Source organism: Galendromus occidentalis, unplaced genomic scaffold (genome assembly GCF_000255335.2).
Source record: "Galendromus occidentalis unplaced genomic scaffold, Mocc_1.1 scf7180000077213, whole genome shotgun sequence".
NCBI lineage: Eukaryota > Metazoa > Arthropoda > Arachnida > Mesostigmata > Phytoseiidae > Galendromus > Galendromus occidentalis.
The window spans coordinates 379,381-397,538 of record NW_003805201.1 but is presented as its reverse complement, the minus strand read 5'-3'; the positions used below and the strand labels follow the sequence as shown (position 1 = coordinate 397,538).

Here is an 18,158-nt window from a genome sequence, read left to right as displayed (position 1 = left end):
TCATCCATCATTCTAGCCATGCGGCCTTGCATTCATCCACGGTGTCCGTCGTTATGGCGAAGGAGATGACAATGATGAGGATGTGAATCATGAACTGTATCAATGGTGGTGACACGTTTACTGTGGCGATAATTTGCGTGGAAATACGTCTTCAATTCTCCTCGAACACGTCGGACGCACTGTCGAATCCTTATGCTGGACACATTGAAACACGTTCATCGGGCTGCGAAGATCTCTTCCGAGAGCTGTCGCGTGTTTCCGAAATGACAGATCGACAAACATGAAACGTTCTCACGGGGACAGACATCAACTACTATTACTATCCAGCGATCATGGAATACTTCAAACGAAACGGACATCACCGATCAATCCCGTTCCTCTCAGAAAATACTCAGTAAACCACAGAAGTGACACAAAGCAACAAGCAAACAAACAAACAAAAACTGTGTTCATACATGATTTTTCGTTCACATTTTGATTTTCTCGTGACGAAGAGCGGCTACCGATAATTTCACTAGCGTGTGTCCGATCGGCTGTTTTTTGCGGCCAAAGCGGAAAAAACGAGAGCGTAAGCGAGGAAGCGAGAGAAAGGAAAATCATGAGTTTGTTTTTGGGTTTTTCCGAAGTTCTTCCCCTCTTTCTGTTTCTGGATTGAGCGTGGACTAGGCAAGCGGTTTGTCGCTTGCTGAATTATTGCTTGTTTGTTTGTTTGTTTGTTCGTTCCCCTCGTTCAAGGCTGCTGTACAAACAGAGAAAAGAGGAATTATACATTTGTAGAGCAAAACCTCGACATCTTCCCCGATTCAAACCCATTCCCTCCATCCCCTTCTCTACCGACCCTCCTACTGATTCCAGTCCGGTCCGTGACCGGCCGTGTCCTTATCCCCCAGTTATAGGTTGCGCCAGAGAAGTTTGGCCTCTGTGAAAAAAAACTTCCCGCTTTGCGGTGTTTGACGTGTGAACTTACTGTACAAAGCGAGGGAAATTCGTACCTTTTTTGGTAACTGAGAAGATTTCTCCTCTTTCGCGACGCCCTCAATCGACAATCGGTTTCGTGGTTTTTCTTCGACGTGCAGGGTTCGTGCTGAGTTTGGGAAAGTCGGTAGCGATATGCTCCTTCAAAGCACTAGGCGCATTCTAGTCGGCCTCCATCCCGTCCCTCCATCTGATCCTGGTTTGTTCCCGGATTCCCGGTTCCTCTCCCTCTTCGATCCCATCGACGTGTACCGTCTTGAGTGGATGAATCGAACTCGCGGTCAAACCGGACGGTCGGACCACAAGTCCGGAGGTTTGAAGAGTCAGCACTGGAGCTTCCGGCGAGCATCATCGCTTCGACAACCCGTTTGTAGCTAATGTACCAACGATTTGACTCGATGAATATTTTAGTTCATTCGATCCTCATCATTACTCATCCACAGAGATCCGCTGCGCTCTCCCTGAGGGCTCGAACACATCGCGCGGACGCTCGGATTTAAAATCCTTTGAGCAGATAACAACGACGATGATAATGATCTTGATCCATTTCCCTTAGTCGATTAACGGACCGACATTTACTTTTTTCAAAGCCGGAAAAGAAGCAAATCACAGAATACTACCGCTATCATTCCTACAACAACAACAACAACTCGACTTGTCGAGTAAGTTCAAGCCCTTACGACTGCTTGAACTTCCTCCGGGATAGCGAAAAATCAGAAGACAAATATAACAACAACATCACACCTGGAAGTTCGGACGCTCTAACATCGCATCCGAGCGCAAACGTCTTGCTTAGACGAGTTTGCAGTTTGAAGAATGAAGTACAGTTTTCTCTCAAGCTGTACATCAGCTTCTCTGCCAACTTTGTGGAAAGAGAATGTTGGCTAAACGCCATCTGTGATTTATACCAAATGTCGCTTTTTTTTTATTTATGCATCCTTTTTTCCCCGATTCACAAACCAGCTACAACAATAGAAACAACAACAACATTGTTAACTAACCTTGATCACGATGAAGTCGATACCTGTGTACGTCGGCGCCGACGACGATCATGTTCACGAAAACGATGATGATGATAACGATAATGATAACGATAACAATGATGATAAAGACCTCGACGGATTATAATCATTATTATAATTATTATTATTAGTTCATTATGATTTTCAGACGCGATGTTTGTCATGAAGACCAGTTCATTTACTTTCCCCTACTCCGACCGATGGAGATACACACCGACAAACATTCATGAAACTACACGAACACTTACGAACAGATCTATCGACCAACCAACCTAATAAGAGGACAGTCAGCAGCAACCACAGCGGTAATCGCGTTGAGTTCGATTTGACGCGGAAAGAATATCGAATCGATGCGGGAACCATCATCTTGTACTAAACCTGAAACCATTCAGTATTACCAGCAGTGAATGCCATAGAGTATCACAGCAGAGAGGATGAAAAAGCTTCCAGTTCTAGAGAGCTCATTGCTGCCGCTGTTCATTTCCGAGAGAGCAACATAAACCACCTGAATAAATTTGAGAGTTTCGAACCGGTAACCCTGTATTGTTCCGCCGACAGAAACACTGAGCATAAGGTGATTCTCCTGAAACACGCTAACGGCCCCTCCTGAGTCCGATAAATCTCGGCATGAAATCCAATGCAAAGATCGATTCAATCAGAACCGTCCCACGGTCTTGTCTCATCCCAGTCTTTAGTCGAAAGCCCCTCTTTTTCTCCTTCTATATCGATCGGGCCAGATCGAGTTGTCTCATGTCAACTGAATTCTCACATTCCTTCCGCAAGCCGAGAGGAGGACTACTCCCGAGGGTCGAGACCTCCGGAAACGTTGAGTCGAGGCTCAACAGAAGTACATCCCTTCTGCGGGGTATAAATCCTCAAGGACGAAGTCGTCAAGGACTATCGACCCCTGATTGAGTCAAGGCGGGCGACGGCGTCGGTTCCCGAATCCAGACGAGGGTGGAGAAGATAAACGTTCTGTTCGAGCACTGTGAAGTCTCTTAAGGGCGGACGAAGTTGCAGAAGGGCATTGCTATAATAGTTGAGTCTTTGGAACCAGTCAGGCGAGCAACTGACGGTGATAAGCTCCGGGCTGAGATCTTCCCGATACAGAAGTGCTATCTTTGTCAACTTTCTACATGTTCCATGGAGTCTTCCCGCAAGAGCCTACATCGATCTGGCCGAAGCGGACGATCGTCGTCCGCTGCGTCATTTCCGTCTGTGATCTTATTCTACCAACAATTATAATGATCTGACTGGACAGCGAAGCATACGGCACTTATCGAGTCATCGGAACGGATGAGTAATTATCAGATCTCCTGGGTTTGTCCCTGAATTTCGACCGACTCAATCGCTGTTCAGACGGATTTAGTCCAACCGGAGAGAAGCTCAATGTTCATCATGTTGGATGAGGATCAATCTCTGAGTACCCCAAATTCACTCTCAACTCTCGATTGACTGACGTTTCTCGTCCTTCTGCGAACCAAAACGCCGAAGGAGCAGCAACCGAGATTTTTGTTGCTCGTAAGTCGTGAATTCCCTCGGGAGTTTCTCTCCGATCCATCCGAGTCATTCGATGTGCGCAGATGCTCTCGATCCTGTCGCTGGCATCGATAATGAACAGGGATAATGCGAGGATGGAAATGAACTGGAGCGAAAAAATTAAAAACAGGAAGGAGATGGTTGGAAAAAGTCTTAAAAACGAAATCCCAGATTTTTACATCTTTACCATTCAATGTCTACATGCCACTCTATCTCCTTTATTGTAATTTCCGGTGATCTGAGCGAACACGATGATGAATATAATGATGACGATAGCGATGAAGCAGCGGTCTTAACTGTTCGGAAACTCTCCACATAATACCCCTATCTTATAGCATGAGATGAATAAAGTCAACATGTAGAGAATCAGATACTGTTTTCCTTGAGATTGCATGCGCATGTCCTTTCTGCGAAGGCCAGTGCTTTCAGCGCGGGATTAGTATGCACTCAGGGTCCCCGGGTTTTGGGAAAGAAGGCACCGAACTATTCCCACCTGGGCCATTTATTATCGAACGCTCCTCCACTCATCAGACGACCGGGAGGGGTATCTCCATCAGCAAGGAACCTTCCCTGCTCAGTATCAAAGGTCGAGCACATATCGAAACATTGGAGCTAATTATATTCCTTACTCGCTTTGCTCCTCTACGTCTGAGACGAGATTGCATCGCAACAAGTTCTCCTGAACAATTCCAAGGGGACATCCATCGTCTGATCGTCCACCAAAACGATGTCGAACGCATCGAGGTACCGCTTCAGACTCGCGTCGAAATTCCGATTCAAGAAACCGATCCGCAAAACAGTGCTGTGTCCCGCCGGCGGAGGTTTTAAACAAGGGGCACCGTCCGTCATCGAAGCGTCGCCCAAGGAATCTCCGATTAGAATGGCATTATTTCTCTGTTGGAGTTTTTCACTGCTGTAGTAATCTCTGGTCATCGGATGCGAGGCGTTCTTATTGTACGAGTGCAGCACCGAGTCGCTGGCGAACTTCAGGGGCGTTCCGTCCGGTTTGTAGACCAAGAAGTTCGCTATGATGGTCACGTTCCCTTTCATGGCATTTTGCTGTTTCAGTGATAGTTCGATTATGTTCCCGAGACCAGCCGAGTAAACGAGGATGGGGACCTTCTGCTGATTCAGAAACTCGAAGCATTCCGGGGTTCTACATCTCAAATGGAGGTCGGCACGTTGAACCATAGCTGGTAGTTGGTTTTCATTGATTCCCGAGCTCAGGATAATGTCGAAGCTCTCCGCGTACCTGAAACGTCCCGAACGAGTGAGAGAGCGTCTCCTAGGGTATTGCTCTCCAATCCCTTCGTCTTCCGTACCGACCCAAATACCCGGTGTCGATACTCACCATTGAATCATGTGCGGTATTTTTTCCTCTTCGCTTAAGTTTGGATCGAACTCTATCGGTAGGTACTTCTTCTTCAGTCGGGCTGCCTCCGTCTGGTAATCCTCGGAGACACTCTCATCTGCTTCGAATACACAGTACGAAGTCCCGACCGGTCTCCCTTGGTAGTGACTCCGAGCTAGCGTGTGATCGTAGTCCGTCACAACTTGGAGCTTTTGTGGACCTTAAGGAGAAAACCTCTCCGTGAGCGAATGACTCAATATTCCTTCAACCCAATAGAATCAGGATAGCGTTTTGTCAGACTCAGCGTCAGACAAACGAGATAACGATGCGGTAGTGCGGACAGAGTGCCTCGGTTCCTACATTGCTGACAGAAACGGTCGGCGCGGAGAGGGACGCCGATAATCTCTATCGGACCGGAGAATCCTCATCAGGAGGAGCTGCTCTCGAATATTTGTCATATGGAACCGGAGAGACTCCAAGAAACAGAAAACACGGGGACGGCATCCAAAGCAAAGAAGAGCTCATTCACAAATCTCATTGTGAACGATGAACTCGACTCGAGAATTCTAGTGAAGTTCCTGTGCAGCGTCTGTGTTTTCGGAATATGCCTCGCCCTCATGGCTCCAATTATGAGGAGACTATTGCCGATTCCTCAAAAAACTGACATCGATGTCGACTCGGTGGACAATGTCACGAAGCCGATGAGCAGCGCATTCGGAATTCACGAATTTCCCCGGGCTGAGCAATCTCCTCTCGGCTAGTGTTTCGATACGCCACTCTGACACGAAATCAAAAGATGCAATATCGCCGCCCATGACCCTCCGAGGAACGCGAAAGAACTTTCGACGAGGGAACAAAACAACGAGATGGTCTCAGAGAAAATTCCCTCATCTCGTACCGTTGAGGCTGGGCAACAGGCCGCCGCGCTCAGTGAAGAGGGTGAAATGATTCACTAAGCATCCGAATCTGTTTGCGCAGCTAGGTATATGAATTTTTGATTGTGATCGACAGCTCTTCTATGAACGTCTGTCGAGTCTGAGGGCTCGCTTGTGGGAATTCTACGTTCGCTCCCGTCTTGTCGCGGTCAAGAAAACCTCCCCGAGCCCACATCATGCAGATTTCGCGCGCTTAGGCAGTGTCTTGCCGATTCGCAACGGGAATCGTCAGCGCGCGCCTCTCTCGCGTCCCCCGAACGGGAAAAACCTAGAATCTGAGCTGATTGCGTCCTTCCCTGCACTTCGATTGAAAGACATATTGCAAGCATCAGAATGTCAGTCGACAACGCCTGGAGACACGGGCTTCCAGCAATGATACCGTAATGTGTTAGGTTCTGGCGCTTCGGCTGCTAGAGCCGGATCTCCAGTTGATCTTACCATCTTGGATTAGTTTATGTATCTTCTTCGCTACGCCAGCCGGATCTCTCATTCGAACCTTGGGGTTATCCTGGAGCCACTCCATGATGAACCCAGAAAAATCGAACACTTGTACGCGGAGACGCTATGCTATGAGCTTTCGAGCATGGAGGATCGTCTGCTTCGTTGGTCAATAACACACTCTCGCCCAGAGTCGGCGTTGACCATGGGAGGAGGGTCCGAGATCGGAGCATTCTTCTATATTCCATCTTGTCTCAAACATGCTGGATCGATTGAGTGTCGGAGATCGCTCAATCGGCCGTGGCTGCGAAGGTCGATCTGGAGCATTCGGCCGCCGAACAGGACTCGATCTATCCTTTTCCCAGACTTCAGCTCAGCTGGACCCTTGAGCAAGGCGCCAGGAGAACTCGCGCGAGTCGCACAGGAAAGGCTCAGATGAGGGTTTCGGCGTTCGTTAGCGATGATAAAGAATAATCTTCCCCCTTGGAGGTTGTGTTTCCCCAGACCCACCATCATTAAGAAGCGCTCGCTCATCTAACCGCCTCCCCGACAATACATCGACCGCCACCCCCATGAAAAAATCCATGCGCGGTACACCGTATTTTTTTTGATTGAAGGGCATGACCCCCAGTTCTCAAAACTCCAGCTGAGGCACCATCCAATGAGAGCACGCCCTTGAATGTTTTCACTAGGATCGTGACAGACCGGACTCTTCCCGAGCTCACTACGTCGAGCAGTCGAGCAATGGCGGGAAAAATACTAGAATTATCGAATGGGCACCGATGAAGTATGATTCTGTGTTTCATCGGTCACTGTTCATCTCTTTATGTATGCACTCCACTGGTTGGCGAATTTCCCATGAGCTGCCCTTCTAACCTAGCATGCTCTCCAATCAGAGGAAGTACCGTACGTATAGTTTTCATTGGCTCCGTTGCAGTGAATCGACGAAGCTGGAGCATCTCCGTTACTCGTTTCGCACCCGATACATCTAGGCCAGAAGAGCCGAGAGAGGCGAGAAGACAACCCAGGGATAAAGCCTCATCAGTCCCCTACCGTCTGGACTCCGAGTTGATGCGATGTTTAGACGTTTAGACTGAAGTCCTCGACACCTATTTCCCGGAACAATGAATCCTGTCCCTCAGCTCCATCGAATCTCGAGAGGTCTTGAGATGGGGCCTTCGGAAATATCCGATGGGTTCGCCTGTCATGAAATTTCGGAAATAAATTAGGAATGACCTCATCGGATGGGAGTCGAATCGGAATAGTTTATGATCGCTCAAGCTGAGTTCAGACAACAGCAAAAAGAGGAGGACTCCGTCTGATCTCGAGACTGCACCGCGCGAATCAGCAGCTGAGAGCGGGTGGCTAGGCGATTGCTTCAGAACTTCAGAACCGCCCAGCAACACCCGGAAAAGCTTTTCTAAGATGCAGATGATATCCAGCAACCTCGAGGGAGCGAGAATCTCGAGAAAATCGAGCCCAAGCCTCGATACTCCAGAGTCGCGTCAATCGACGGGCATGAGCGCCGAAAACGTCGTATCCCATGAGTTCTGCGCTAGGTGCACCCGGAAGTCGGGATGTCAGATTCGACAACATTCGGAGATCGAAATGGCGGTTTTCGATGATGTTTACAGAATGGCCTAAAGGGCTTTCATTTACCCTGTGATTTTATCTGTAGTGTTCGTAGTGCTCAAATTGAAAGAACTATGCTGTGAGAAGAAGAAATTCGAGCTCCGGTGTCTCGTATCGACATGGATCCGAAAGTGACCGAATTCCGAAATGCCATCCTTACTATCCTCAATGATTCGGACTCGCGTGAGTTAAAGAGCCTAAATGAATATTTTCGCTTCCGCGAGAACTCTCATTATTCGTTGTCGACGACGTGACCGATTCTCCGCATTTCGCGGTCATTCCGCTCGCGAAAATTCTGCTCCACAACTCATGGTATCAATTCGAATTCTCGGCAGTCTTCTCCGATCATATGGTTTTGCAGAGGATGTCTCCATTTGCACGGGGGACTCCGAAACTTGATATCTAATGACGGTTACAAACTCGAACCATGATTGTACTCTCTCTTTTCGACTAGAGGTTTTGCAAAGCCGTTTGAATCCACAGTTGATTCGTATCATCGGAGTAATTATGAAAACTTCTACAAAATTATCGATACGATGATCGAAACGTTCTCGCCTTCCGGGACCACGGACATCGGCGCTGCGGATACTTTGCATTTCAACGCCTATTTCGTAGTGAAGGTGAGATGACCCCTCGTTTGATGCTTCAATTCCGGGCTCTAGGAGCTCTCCTGTCGAATCACGACGCTCTGTCTCTAGCGCGGACCATTCTTCCCATAGTTGAGAATTCTTCTTTCGAAAATAGTGGAGTCTGAACGAGCTGAGACCGGGAAAGTGCGTCCGACTGGGTCAGGATGAGCAGACCATTCGCAGAGCGATCTGACACCATAACCTTTTTCAGGTCATGACCCAGGCGAGAAGCGTGCAGTCGGTCGAAACTATTTCTAATCTCTTATTGCATCTTCTCCGGAGACTTCTTGGAGAGAAAGAAGATTGCGCCGCTTTCGGAATCCTTGCGACCATCCGTGAGAACTTTCTATTCGGGATGCACATGAAATTACCGATCGGCAATCCTTCCGAGGTCGACTTCCCAGCCCAGACCGCTCCTTTCGTTCGCGGAATATTGCTCAACTTGATGGGCGAGTTCCTATATTTCGTTCCGGATCTGGATGCTCGCTCATTCCACCATCAGCTGATGTCATGCCTCGAATCGGTTTATGATGAACCTTCTTTCCTTCGAGCGTGGATCGGCTGTCTGGGAGGAGTTTACAGGATGCAGGCCAAGGTCCCCGCAGTAAAGCAGCACGTCGTCGACATAAGCGTCGTCCTACTGAAGCACTTGTCTGACGACAATCGAGTGCCCCAAGTCGAGTCCGAACTCTTGCATTTATTCGAACGACTGAGCAAACGAGAGTCATTAACGGCGGACAACATCGCCGTTTTGATGGAAACTTGGCCGAAGACCAAGAAAACTTTCTCGCCGATTATCGTGGAGTGGCTCGCACTCTCCGTCCGAAAAAATCCGAGTATCTCGAACGCTCTGCGACCACATTGGGCCTCACTCCTTCCATTGGACGACTCATCGAAACTGATCGCTGAAAATCCAACTATCTCGTCGGAAGATGTGCGCAAGATTCCTTTCGAGCCTAATCTTCTACCGTCATACGACCTGATGTGTCGCATGCCGCATCTCACCGATGTCGTCCGAACAACTGTCGAGATGTATCTCCAGTCACTGTTCCCTATATCGAGCGTGACCGCCTTCGAGAACGCGGTGAAATGTTGTGGAGTTCTATTGAAGTCCGGCTTATCGAGGACCTCCGAAACCACGATCACCAATCTGGTCTTCGCCCCGCTGCTGAGTTTCAGTCCGCACGCCGCTTCTTTCCTAAAAGACAGGCACGGCATCACTTTGAGCGTGCACGAGCTCTCCCAGCACAGGAATCTCATTTCGCGCAGTCTAGCTCTGGTTGCGATGCTGCCCGAGAACAAAGTAAAGAGCGTCGTGAAAAAATCCCTGCTCAGCGATGCCTGCAAACGGAAGGAGGTTATCCTTCCGGTTATCGATACGCTCCATCTCCACAGGAATAACCTACGGGAGATCCTGAACGACCTGAAACATCATCACTTCGAAGATGGAGAAATTTCTCGGTTGGCCGAGCAGCTGAGCAACATCGCCTGCGTTTTTCTCGGCGAAGAGGTTTGCTCCTGTTCTCGGGGCGAGACGAAGCTCGTGGACGAGAACTTGGGGGAAATTTTGTCCCAGTACGTGATAAAAATCCTCAGGAGCGAGTGCGTGACTCCCGAATCGAGGAGTAGAGTGATCGTGAGCGCGTGTTTCCACATCAAAATGAACCAGGACAACCTTGACAGCTTACTCGAAATATTCGTCACACAGAGAAGCTACCTATTACGGCTTGGTTTGATCACAGCAATTTATCAAGTTCTCCGGAGCGACTCGAAGTTGCGACCCTACGTTGATTTTACGGAAATTTTCTACGAAGAGAACGTCGACGTATACGAGACAGGTCTCATGCTAGTGAGCAGGATACTGGCGGCGAGACCTGCGCTACATCCGAATTACTTCAAGTACCTGATGAATGCCGTTTGTTCGAAAGTCTTCAACCTCCGAGTCGTCGGACTCAGTGAAGTGCACTGGCTGAGTAGGCATTTGGGAATCAGTCTGAAGCAGATCCTACTCGACAACCGGAAAACCGTCGCCCAATGCGTCTACAGCAGCATCCTCGCCACGTCAACGCGGAGTGTTCAGCAAGTGATGGAGGGAGTCTCGAGTGTCTTTGACGCCGAGTGCGCAACCGTCGGACCCTGCCTCAATCTCTTGCATCGTTTTCTCTTGCCGCTTCTGGTGGCGAATGGTGGGGAAGAGGCCCAGCAACGGGTCCGGGACATAGCGAAGTTGAGCAGCAACGTCAGCCTCGACAACACCCAGACCAAACTGATCGCTTTGATCGCCAAGTACCTCCCACAGATCGTGGCGTATCTGTTCACGCATCACAACGGCGCCGAAAGAAAATGCGAAGATTTTCTGCGGTACGCTTTCGGAGCCGAGTGGAAAACAGCGTTCACGGAAGGAGGTCCTCACAAGATCATCTACGAATTAATGACTTATCTACCGACGAAAGAAGACGGAGTCAAGAAAGGAATCCGATACGTTGCGCATATCCGAGGTCGTGATCTGCGGAGCGACGAGCAGATCCGGGACTTCGTATGCGAGCACCAGGACCTCCTCGGGATCCTGTTCCTCTACGAAACGAATATCAGGAAGGCTTCGTCGGATGAGAAACTTCAGATCTTAACGAGTCTGGGTCAATTCATCCGTTTTCTGGGCGTCCAGTACGTGACGAAAGTCCGTATAAAACTCCTTTACGTATTGCGCACGGCGGTCGCGTGCACCGCAAACGACGTCGAGCTTCTGCAGAAGTGTGCGGACGCCTGGTTCAATTTTGTGAGAACCCTCGACAAGTCGGGTCTGCCCACAATCGTCGGAGATCTCGTAATGTCGATCGTACCCTTGCTGGGCACGCCCGAGCTGCTGTCGCACGCCCGAGACATTCTCGAGTATCTTCTCGTTGCAAATAAGGCGTGTTACGCGGATCGACTCCACAGATTGTCTTTCATTCTCGAGACCGATCAGTTACCGAGTTTTGTGCGTCACGCCTTTTCGGCGGAGAAAACACCTTTCAGGGAATCGCTGGCGAACTCGGTCGCGAACCTCAGCAACGAGAGCGTCAGTATCCGGAAACTGGTGCTCAGGAGGCTCTCTCGAATTTTTTCTGAGAGTTTCCGTGAATTTTCGAATTTTCTCAACTCGGACTCGAGCACCGAGTTGGTTTCCGAGCTCATCCCGCTACTGTTCGCCTGCTGTCAGACCGAGGACTTGAAAATTCATTCTCTGGTCGGGGAATGTCTTTCGCACATAGGGGCTCTGGATCCCGGGAGGATTTCGTTGAAATCTGACTCGAAGCAAGTCCCGGTCTTGATTACGGAGGATTCGAACTTCGCGCATGGACTCTTACAGCGGATCGTGAACACATTCCTATCGTACAACCAGCACAACGACATGCAGAACAAAGCTTCGTATGCGATCCAAGAGCTATCAAAAACCTATAGACTACCAGACGACCGAGACCTGTGGAACCTTTTCGCGAACCACGAGCAAGAAGTGATAAAAATGCTGAGCGGTACAAAATACGAGTACAAAAAAATGGATCACGAGAAAACTGAATTAGATCGACCGCTTTTCGGAGGGCCGCATGGGAAGGATTTCTGCAGCTGGATCAATGCCTGGATCAAGTCCTTGCTCCCGCTGGTCAAGGACCCGACCGAGCACCATGTGTTGGATCTTTGCAGTCTCATTGCATCCAACGATATATCCGTCGCTCAATACATTCTCCCGAGTCTCGTCTCCACTGTTATGGTGAACGCGTCCGAAGAGGAGATCGATTCGATCAAAGACGAAGTGGTGAGTTCAGGTTCGAGAGTCGGTGAGAGCAGTCGGCTCGATGAGAGGTTCCTCCCGGGAAATAGGGAAAGACCATGCCGGAGACTTGAGTGAACACTCATCTTGGGGAAAATATGCACCAGATGAAAATATGGTTCTGATACAGGTCGCGGTGCTCGACGGTAGTGTTAGCGGTCAGAACTCGAAGAAAATGGTCTTGATGGCGACTCAAACGGTATTCTCACTTTTGGGCCATCTGCATGCGGTCGCTCAGACAGCGTCCCAAATGCGATACCGAGCAAGCCGTACCGAGAACGATAGGGGAATCAACAATACAGACAGGCAAGTTGATCTCTGCAAGCTCCCCGCCCATCCCGAATCCATCTCGTTCCGCGCTATCGAGGCGGGGAAACCCACCCATGGCAAACGTGAGAGGGGGCAGATATTCGATCGCGACGGCTGAGTTTCGAGGAATAATCGAACTCTTCCAGACGGTGCGTCTTCGTTCAAGACATCGCCCAGGACAAGATGGCGCGGGCAGCTTTCAACTGCCAGGAGTACTCGAGGTGACTATTCCTCCTTAACCTCATGGTGAAGACCGCTCTGAAATAATAATCGACGAGTATCGCTGGATTTGACGTTCACGTAAATTCCATAGAGCTCTCAAGCACTTGAGTACGTACCTGAGGAACAACGCGGACGCCCTCCAGGCCAATCTCACGTTCTTGCAAGACATATACGTTGGGCTCAACGATCCGGATGGCGTAGCGGGAGCGGCTGCTTTGAGAAAAGAGGAAGCTTCCCTGAAAGAGAAAATCATCGAGCATAAAGCTCAAGGTGAATATTTTCATTCATCATGATTAATATAATTGATATCTGAAATAACAATGAGTGATGTTTAGAGACGCTACCTAAGCGGCGAAGTCCTTGTCCGCCCGGATTATCCGCTCTTCGCCCGATTGAAGACATGGTCCAATGCCCGATATTCTGTAATTTAATTCGTGTATCGACAACTGTCTGGAGGGAACACTTGATAGTCCGTTTTTTCCTCCGCCTTTCACCATGGGAATGTCCGCTCAATTAGCGTCTCTACGAGCAACCTGGGCGAGTCTTGAACCTGCTGGCGGCAGTAGCGGACTCTGTCTTCGATTGCAACGTCAAGTCGTTCGAGTTTCCGCTCATCGCTCTGTTCGCAGGTCGACTCCAAGATGCCCTGACCTGTTACGAAAGATTGATAAACGTCGAGGGGGGTCGCGAGGAATACCATAAAGGAGTCGTCGAATGCTACTTCGCGCTGCATCAACCGCTCTCAGCATTGACCTTCGCTAGTGGTATGATGACCAACGGATCTCCTGATACCTCAACCGCTCAAAAGGTTCGAAATCGATCGAATCCACATGTGCTCGGAAACATGAGCTCCAGTCCTTGACTGATCCTCTTCTCCCCAGGGCACCATAGACTGGAACGCCTTCCGGGTCGAGGCAGCCTGGAAGTTGGGAGACTGGAACAGTCTCGACAAGTTCTTGAGTCAGAAATCAGTATCTTCCAAGAGTTCAACCTTTGGATTCTCGGTCGGTAGACTCCTCTCAGCCGCGAGGCAAGGCGACAAAGCTCTGTTCCATTCGAGGCTCGACGAGCGACGCCAATTCGAGATGATCCCAGCCACCGCTGCTTGTCTGCAGCCCGAAGTCTACATGCAGGTGTGTGGAGGCGAATTATTCGATAATGTCGGAGTCATGATGCATCGAGGATTTATGAGCGATACATGAGTAGCTCAGAGAGCATAACAATAATAAATATGGGCAGAGTGCGTCAGTGACAACTTCTGTCCTCAGGTCTATCCCACGACGGTTGTGCGTCTCCACATGTTGAACGATCTTCGGCTGGGCGTTGAGAAACTCGTTGGCTTCAACGGTCAGAAATCGTCTGGAGCAGAACTCAAGAAACGGCTCGACGAAGTGATCGGCATGTGGGAAGATCGCGAACGCAGGATGAGACCGTCGTCAGTCCTCACCGAGAGTGTCCTGGAAATCCGTCGAGCTGTCCTGCAGCTCGCCGCTCACACAGTGGATCAGCCTTCGCAGCAGACGATCCTGAACCCAAAGATATCGGAGCTGTGGCTGAGAAGCGCACTACTGGCCAGAGAGTGAGTCAAATGGTTATACAATCTCATTCTTCAGAATGCTCGCTTATATCGCGGGAGAAATCGCCGGCTGAACTCCCGCCCGTCAAGGGAGCGGGGCGGGGACGGTCCTTTCTCGGTCGGGGTCGAATCGTTTCCTCCAGAATCATTTTCTCCACAGAGCGGGACATTATCAACACGCATACACCTGTCTCCTCGAGGCTGACTCCTATGCAGGACAGGATTCGTTCAAAGGAGAGCTCTGCCTGGAGCAGGCTCGACTGATGTGGGCCAAAGGAGACCACATGGCCTCGATCAACATACTCGAAGACTTCATTCAGAAGTCTGGCGAGTCCAGGGTGAGAAATAGCTGATTTCTAATCGGCCCTCTGAGTCATCCCTGATGACCCGAGGCGCGAGGGTACCATGGGTGCATCGGCCTCGTCCTTCGTCGTGCGACGAACGTCAGCGAAATCCAATGTCTAAGTGAATTTTCCTGCCGAATTCAGCGTCCAGAGCGGAATCGTGTGATGGCTCGCATCCGGCTCCTACACGCGGAATACTCCCATGAAGCATCGTGGGTCGATCAGGACGCTCAACAGAACCTCTACAAGAGGGTCGCGAAAGCCGACAGCTCGTGGGAAGATGGATACTATCGCCTCGCTAAATACTACGACGATCTCTTCCTCTATCCGAAAATCGACTTCAAGAAAGTGAGATTTCGGACGTTGGCTTCACGTATTGGCCGGAAATCGAGACTATCTCCTTTGAGAAGTCGATGACGGGAATTCTACCTTCCAGGCGCCCGTCATCCATAACATTATTCAATTTTACTGCCAGTCGCTAGAGCATGGTCAAAAACATCTATTCCATTCCTTGCCACGTCTTCTGACGATTTTCTTCGACTGCGCGGAGAACGCTTCCAAAACCAAAGATGAGGTGAGTTCCAAATCTTCATGGATCCCCCTCAACATGTTCTCGGAACGAATCCTCTCCTAATATACTACAGAACATCAAAATAATTCGTTCGTTATATTCATTCGTTCCAGGTGAATGAACAGAGGCTGCAGGTGCTCTATCAGAAGGTTTCCACGAACCTTTTGAAATTGAGTCCCTCGATTTTCTATGCTGTTATGGGTCAACTCGTCTCTCGTATCGTTCACCCCCATAAGAGGGTCGTAGACCTCACGAAAACCTTGCTCTGCCAAGTTATTCGAGCGTTCCCCGAGAGAGCCCTCTGGAATTTCTTGTTTACCACAAGGTACGTCAAACCGCCGTCTCGAAATTTCATCGATGACCCTGGATTAGCGATCAATAGAATTTACCTACGAACACAGAGAGGAGATATTGATCTTGAATGTCGCTCAGGTACGAGAACAAACAGAGGTCCAGTCGAGCGAAGGCGATCCTCGCTCTAGCGGAAGAAAAGAGCCCCGAAATGAAAGACCGAATAAACGACATCACTAACATGACGACGCTGCTCCTGTCTTTGTGCCGTGCCAATGTGCGCGACAAGATCGCTTCATTAAAAACCGTCTGTCCGGGTTTGAGTAACGGTTTCGCTCGGAATTACTTCTCGAAGATAATAATCCCCACCGAAAGAGTTCTCGGTGTCGCCATCGATGGGACATCCCCGAGAGACGTATTTTTCAGTCGCGTAGACGATCAGGTGAGGGCTGCCTCCTCAATTACCCGAGCGGCGAGTCTCGCAGGAGAAACGCAACTGACCGGAACCCCTCCGATTCTCGCTTCCCAGGTTATCGTGTTGCAGTCGCTGCAGAAGCCTCGCAAAATCGTAGCGATCGGCTCTGACGGTAAGCGATACGGTTTTCTGCTGAAAGCCGAAGATGACTTGCGGAAAGACTGCCGTCTCATGGAATTCATGGGACTCATCAACAAGTTCCTCTCGGAAGAACCCGATGCCTACAACAGGTGATTTCATAATTATACTCCAAATACGTCCCGGGGAGCCATGGTCAACACAAGACTTAATCTTCATTTCCCGTGGAGCCGAACTGAGGTGTTCCTTTTTTCCTATCCCAATGATTTCCTTCAAAATCGATTTTTTTCCCCAGGAAATTGCGGATCCGGACGTACAATGTCTCTCCGCTCGATGACAAATGTGGAATTCTCGAATGGGTCGATAATCTCCTGCCGTACAGCACTGCCGTCGACGAAGCGAACAAGAGCGGGTCCTTCACGAACGTAAGCGAATGTCTTGACAAACTCCTTTCTCGGAATCGATGAGCGCAAAACGTGTTCCATTAGTCGTCTCACGGACTACAAAATGAGATTGTTCGCTCTCCAGATGACGCACCGTCAAATCTTCGCTAAAATTCGCGAAGAAGTCGAAACGCTGCGAAAAGCTTCGGACATCGCTGGCCTTAGGGCGGTTCTCGACCGGATTCTGGCCCAGTTCAAACCTTCGCTCTCTTTCTGGTTCCAAAGACGGTTTCCAGACGCACCGTCGTGGTCAGTTCCCAGACTTGCGTCAGATGCTTTCAGCGTTTGATTCCGAATTGGTCTTCGCTTCCCGTGAATTCCCCTTGATTAACTCGCCTGCCCCGATTCCCTATCATCAGGTATCAAGCCCAGAAAATGTTCTCGTCGTCGGCCGCGGTCATGAGCATGGTCGGTTTCATCCTAGGACTGGGTGATCGTCACGGGGAGAATCTTCTCATAGAGACCACAACGGGTCAGGTTGTCCACGTGGATTTCAACCTCATTTTCCTACGGGTAAGTCTTCCGCAGACTTTCGTTCATAGTCCTCGGCGGGAGGTCTCATGATGAGGCGTCGCCGGACATTCGGATTAGCGTCCCGTGTGTATTCATTATGCCGCATCTAGCGATTCAAATCGTTCCCGAAGGGCTTGGATCTGACGTATCCGGAGGAAGTTCCCTTCCGACTCACTCAAAATATGGTCGACGCCATGGGACCTACGGGTTTAGAGGGCACCTTCAGAAAATGTTGCCAGGTACGAACTTTTCCCGCACAATCTACTCGATTCCTGTCCGGGTTTCCCCGATCTGACTTTCTCCATCTGACTACTTGAGTATTCCCCAGGTGACTTTGGGGATTTTGCGGGCGCAACAAGATGCCTTAATGAGCGTTCTGAGTACCATGGTCCATGATCCTCTTGTGGAGTGGCGTCACAAGCGTCGCCAAGAAGACGTTCCCGTCGGAGATCAGCCGGTGAGTTACATTCCGAGTTCGGAAGTTCGATGATTCCGGAGTTCATTGTCGTCGCTCATCGATATGATTTCCAGGGACAACGCGAGCTCACCGAAATCGCTTACCGGCTCAAAGGGGTTTTCTGTGCCCGAGGGAAACCCCCGATGTCTCGACCGCTCTCCATCGAGGGTCAGGTCGCTGTACTCATTAATGAGGCTACAAGTCTAGATAAACTAGCGAGAATGTACCCCGGATGGGCACCGTGGGTGTAAACGTAGGTGTAAATATAATTTTAAAGAGCTGTACATTTTGTCGACGAACCTCCAGCGAGTTGCTGGAGTAACTTTTGGGTTCGATTCTGAATTTTTCTTCCCGTGAGAGCCAATGCGAATAAAGATTCTGTGATAAAAAGTTCAGAGCACGTTTTCATTGGCATCGTAAATCCTCGTACCACGCTGTGTTTCCGTCTTTCCAATGTTTCGAGGATTACGGGAGTCGCTCAGCGGATTCGAGCTCCTTCAGGGGGATGCATCGACTGACCCTCGCTCGACGGCTGAGGCTCGACCCGGAG

The 18,158-nt window shown here is 49.8% G+C and overlaps 2 protein-coding genes across 2 annotated transcripts; one reads left to right on the top strand and one right to left on the bottom strand.

Moving 5' to 3' along the window:
- Window positions 1–4,044: 4,044 nt before the first annotated feature.
- cN-IIIB (cytosolic 5'-nucleotidase IIIB) lies at window positions 4,045–6,393 on the bottom strand. Its single transcript, XM_003741856.1, has 3 exons — window positions 6,261–6,393; window positions 4,888–5,107; window positions 4,045–4,788 (listed from the first exon to the last, which is right to left on the bottom strand). The coding sequence occupies exons 1-3, from the start codon at window positions 6,343–6,345 to the stop codon at window positions 4,179–4,181; spliced, it is 915 nt and encodes a 304-aa protein (XP_003741904.1). The 5' UTR covers window positions 6,346–6,393; the 3' UTR covers window positions 4,045–4,178.
- A 1,618-nt stretch (window positions 6,394–8,011) lies between these two features.
- Window positions 8,012–17,859, top strand: mei-41 (ATR serine/threonine kinase meiotic 41). Its single transcript, XM_029111059.1, is given in 21 exon segments — window positions 8,012–8,075; window positions 8,376–8,512; window positions 8,733–12,314; window positions 12,460–12,635; window positions 12,758–12,859; window positions 12,952–13,130; window positions 13,490–13,683; window positions 13,685–13,993; window positions 14,129–14,439; window positions 14,597–14,774; window positions 14,925–15,139; window positions 15,225–15,354; window positions 15,465–15,676; window positions 15,784–16,084; window positions 16,172–16,347; window positions 16,491–16,620; window positions 16,724–16,887; window positions 16,998–17,151; window positions 17,283–17,390; window positions 17,480–17,608; window positions 17,683–17,859. Coding segments are annotated over 21 exon segments (7,128 nt in total).
- The last annotated feature ends 299 nt before the right edge of the window (window positions 17,860–18,158 follow it).

What these genes read in the sequence shown, in the direction of transcription:
- cN-IIIB (XM_003741856.1), bottom strand. Translation starts at nt 6,345, where the DNA reads ATGGAGTGGCTCCAGGATAACCCCAAGGTTCGAATGAGAGATCCGGCT. An exon ending in ACATAAACTAATCCAAGATG is followed by an intron (nt 5,108 to 6,260) that starts GTAAGATCAACT and finishes TTTCTCCTTAAG; the next exon opens with GTCCACAAAAGCTCCAAGTT. An exon ending in ATACCGCACATGATTCAATG is followed by an intron (nt 4,789 to 4,887) that starts GTGAGTATCGAC and finishes GGGACGTTTCAG; the next exon opens with GTACGCGGAGAGCTTCGACA.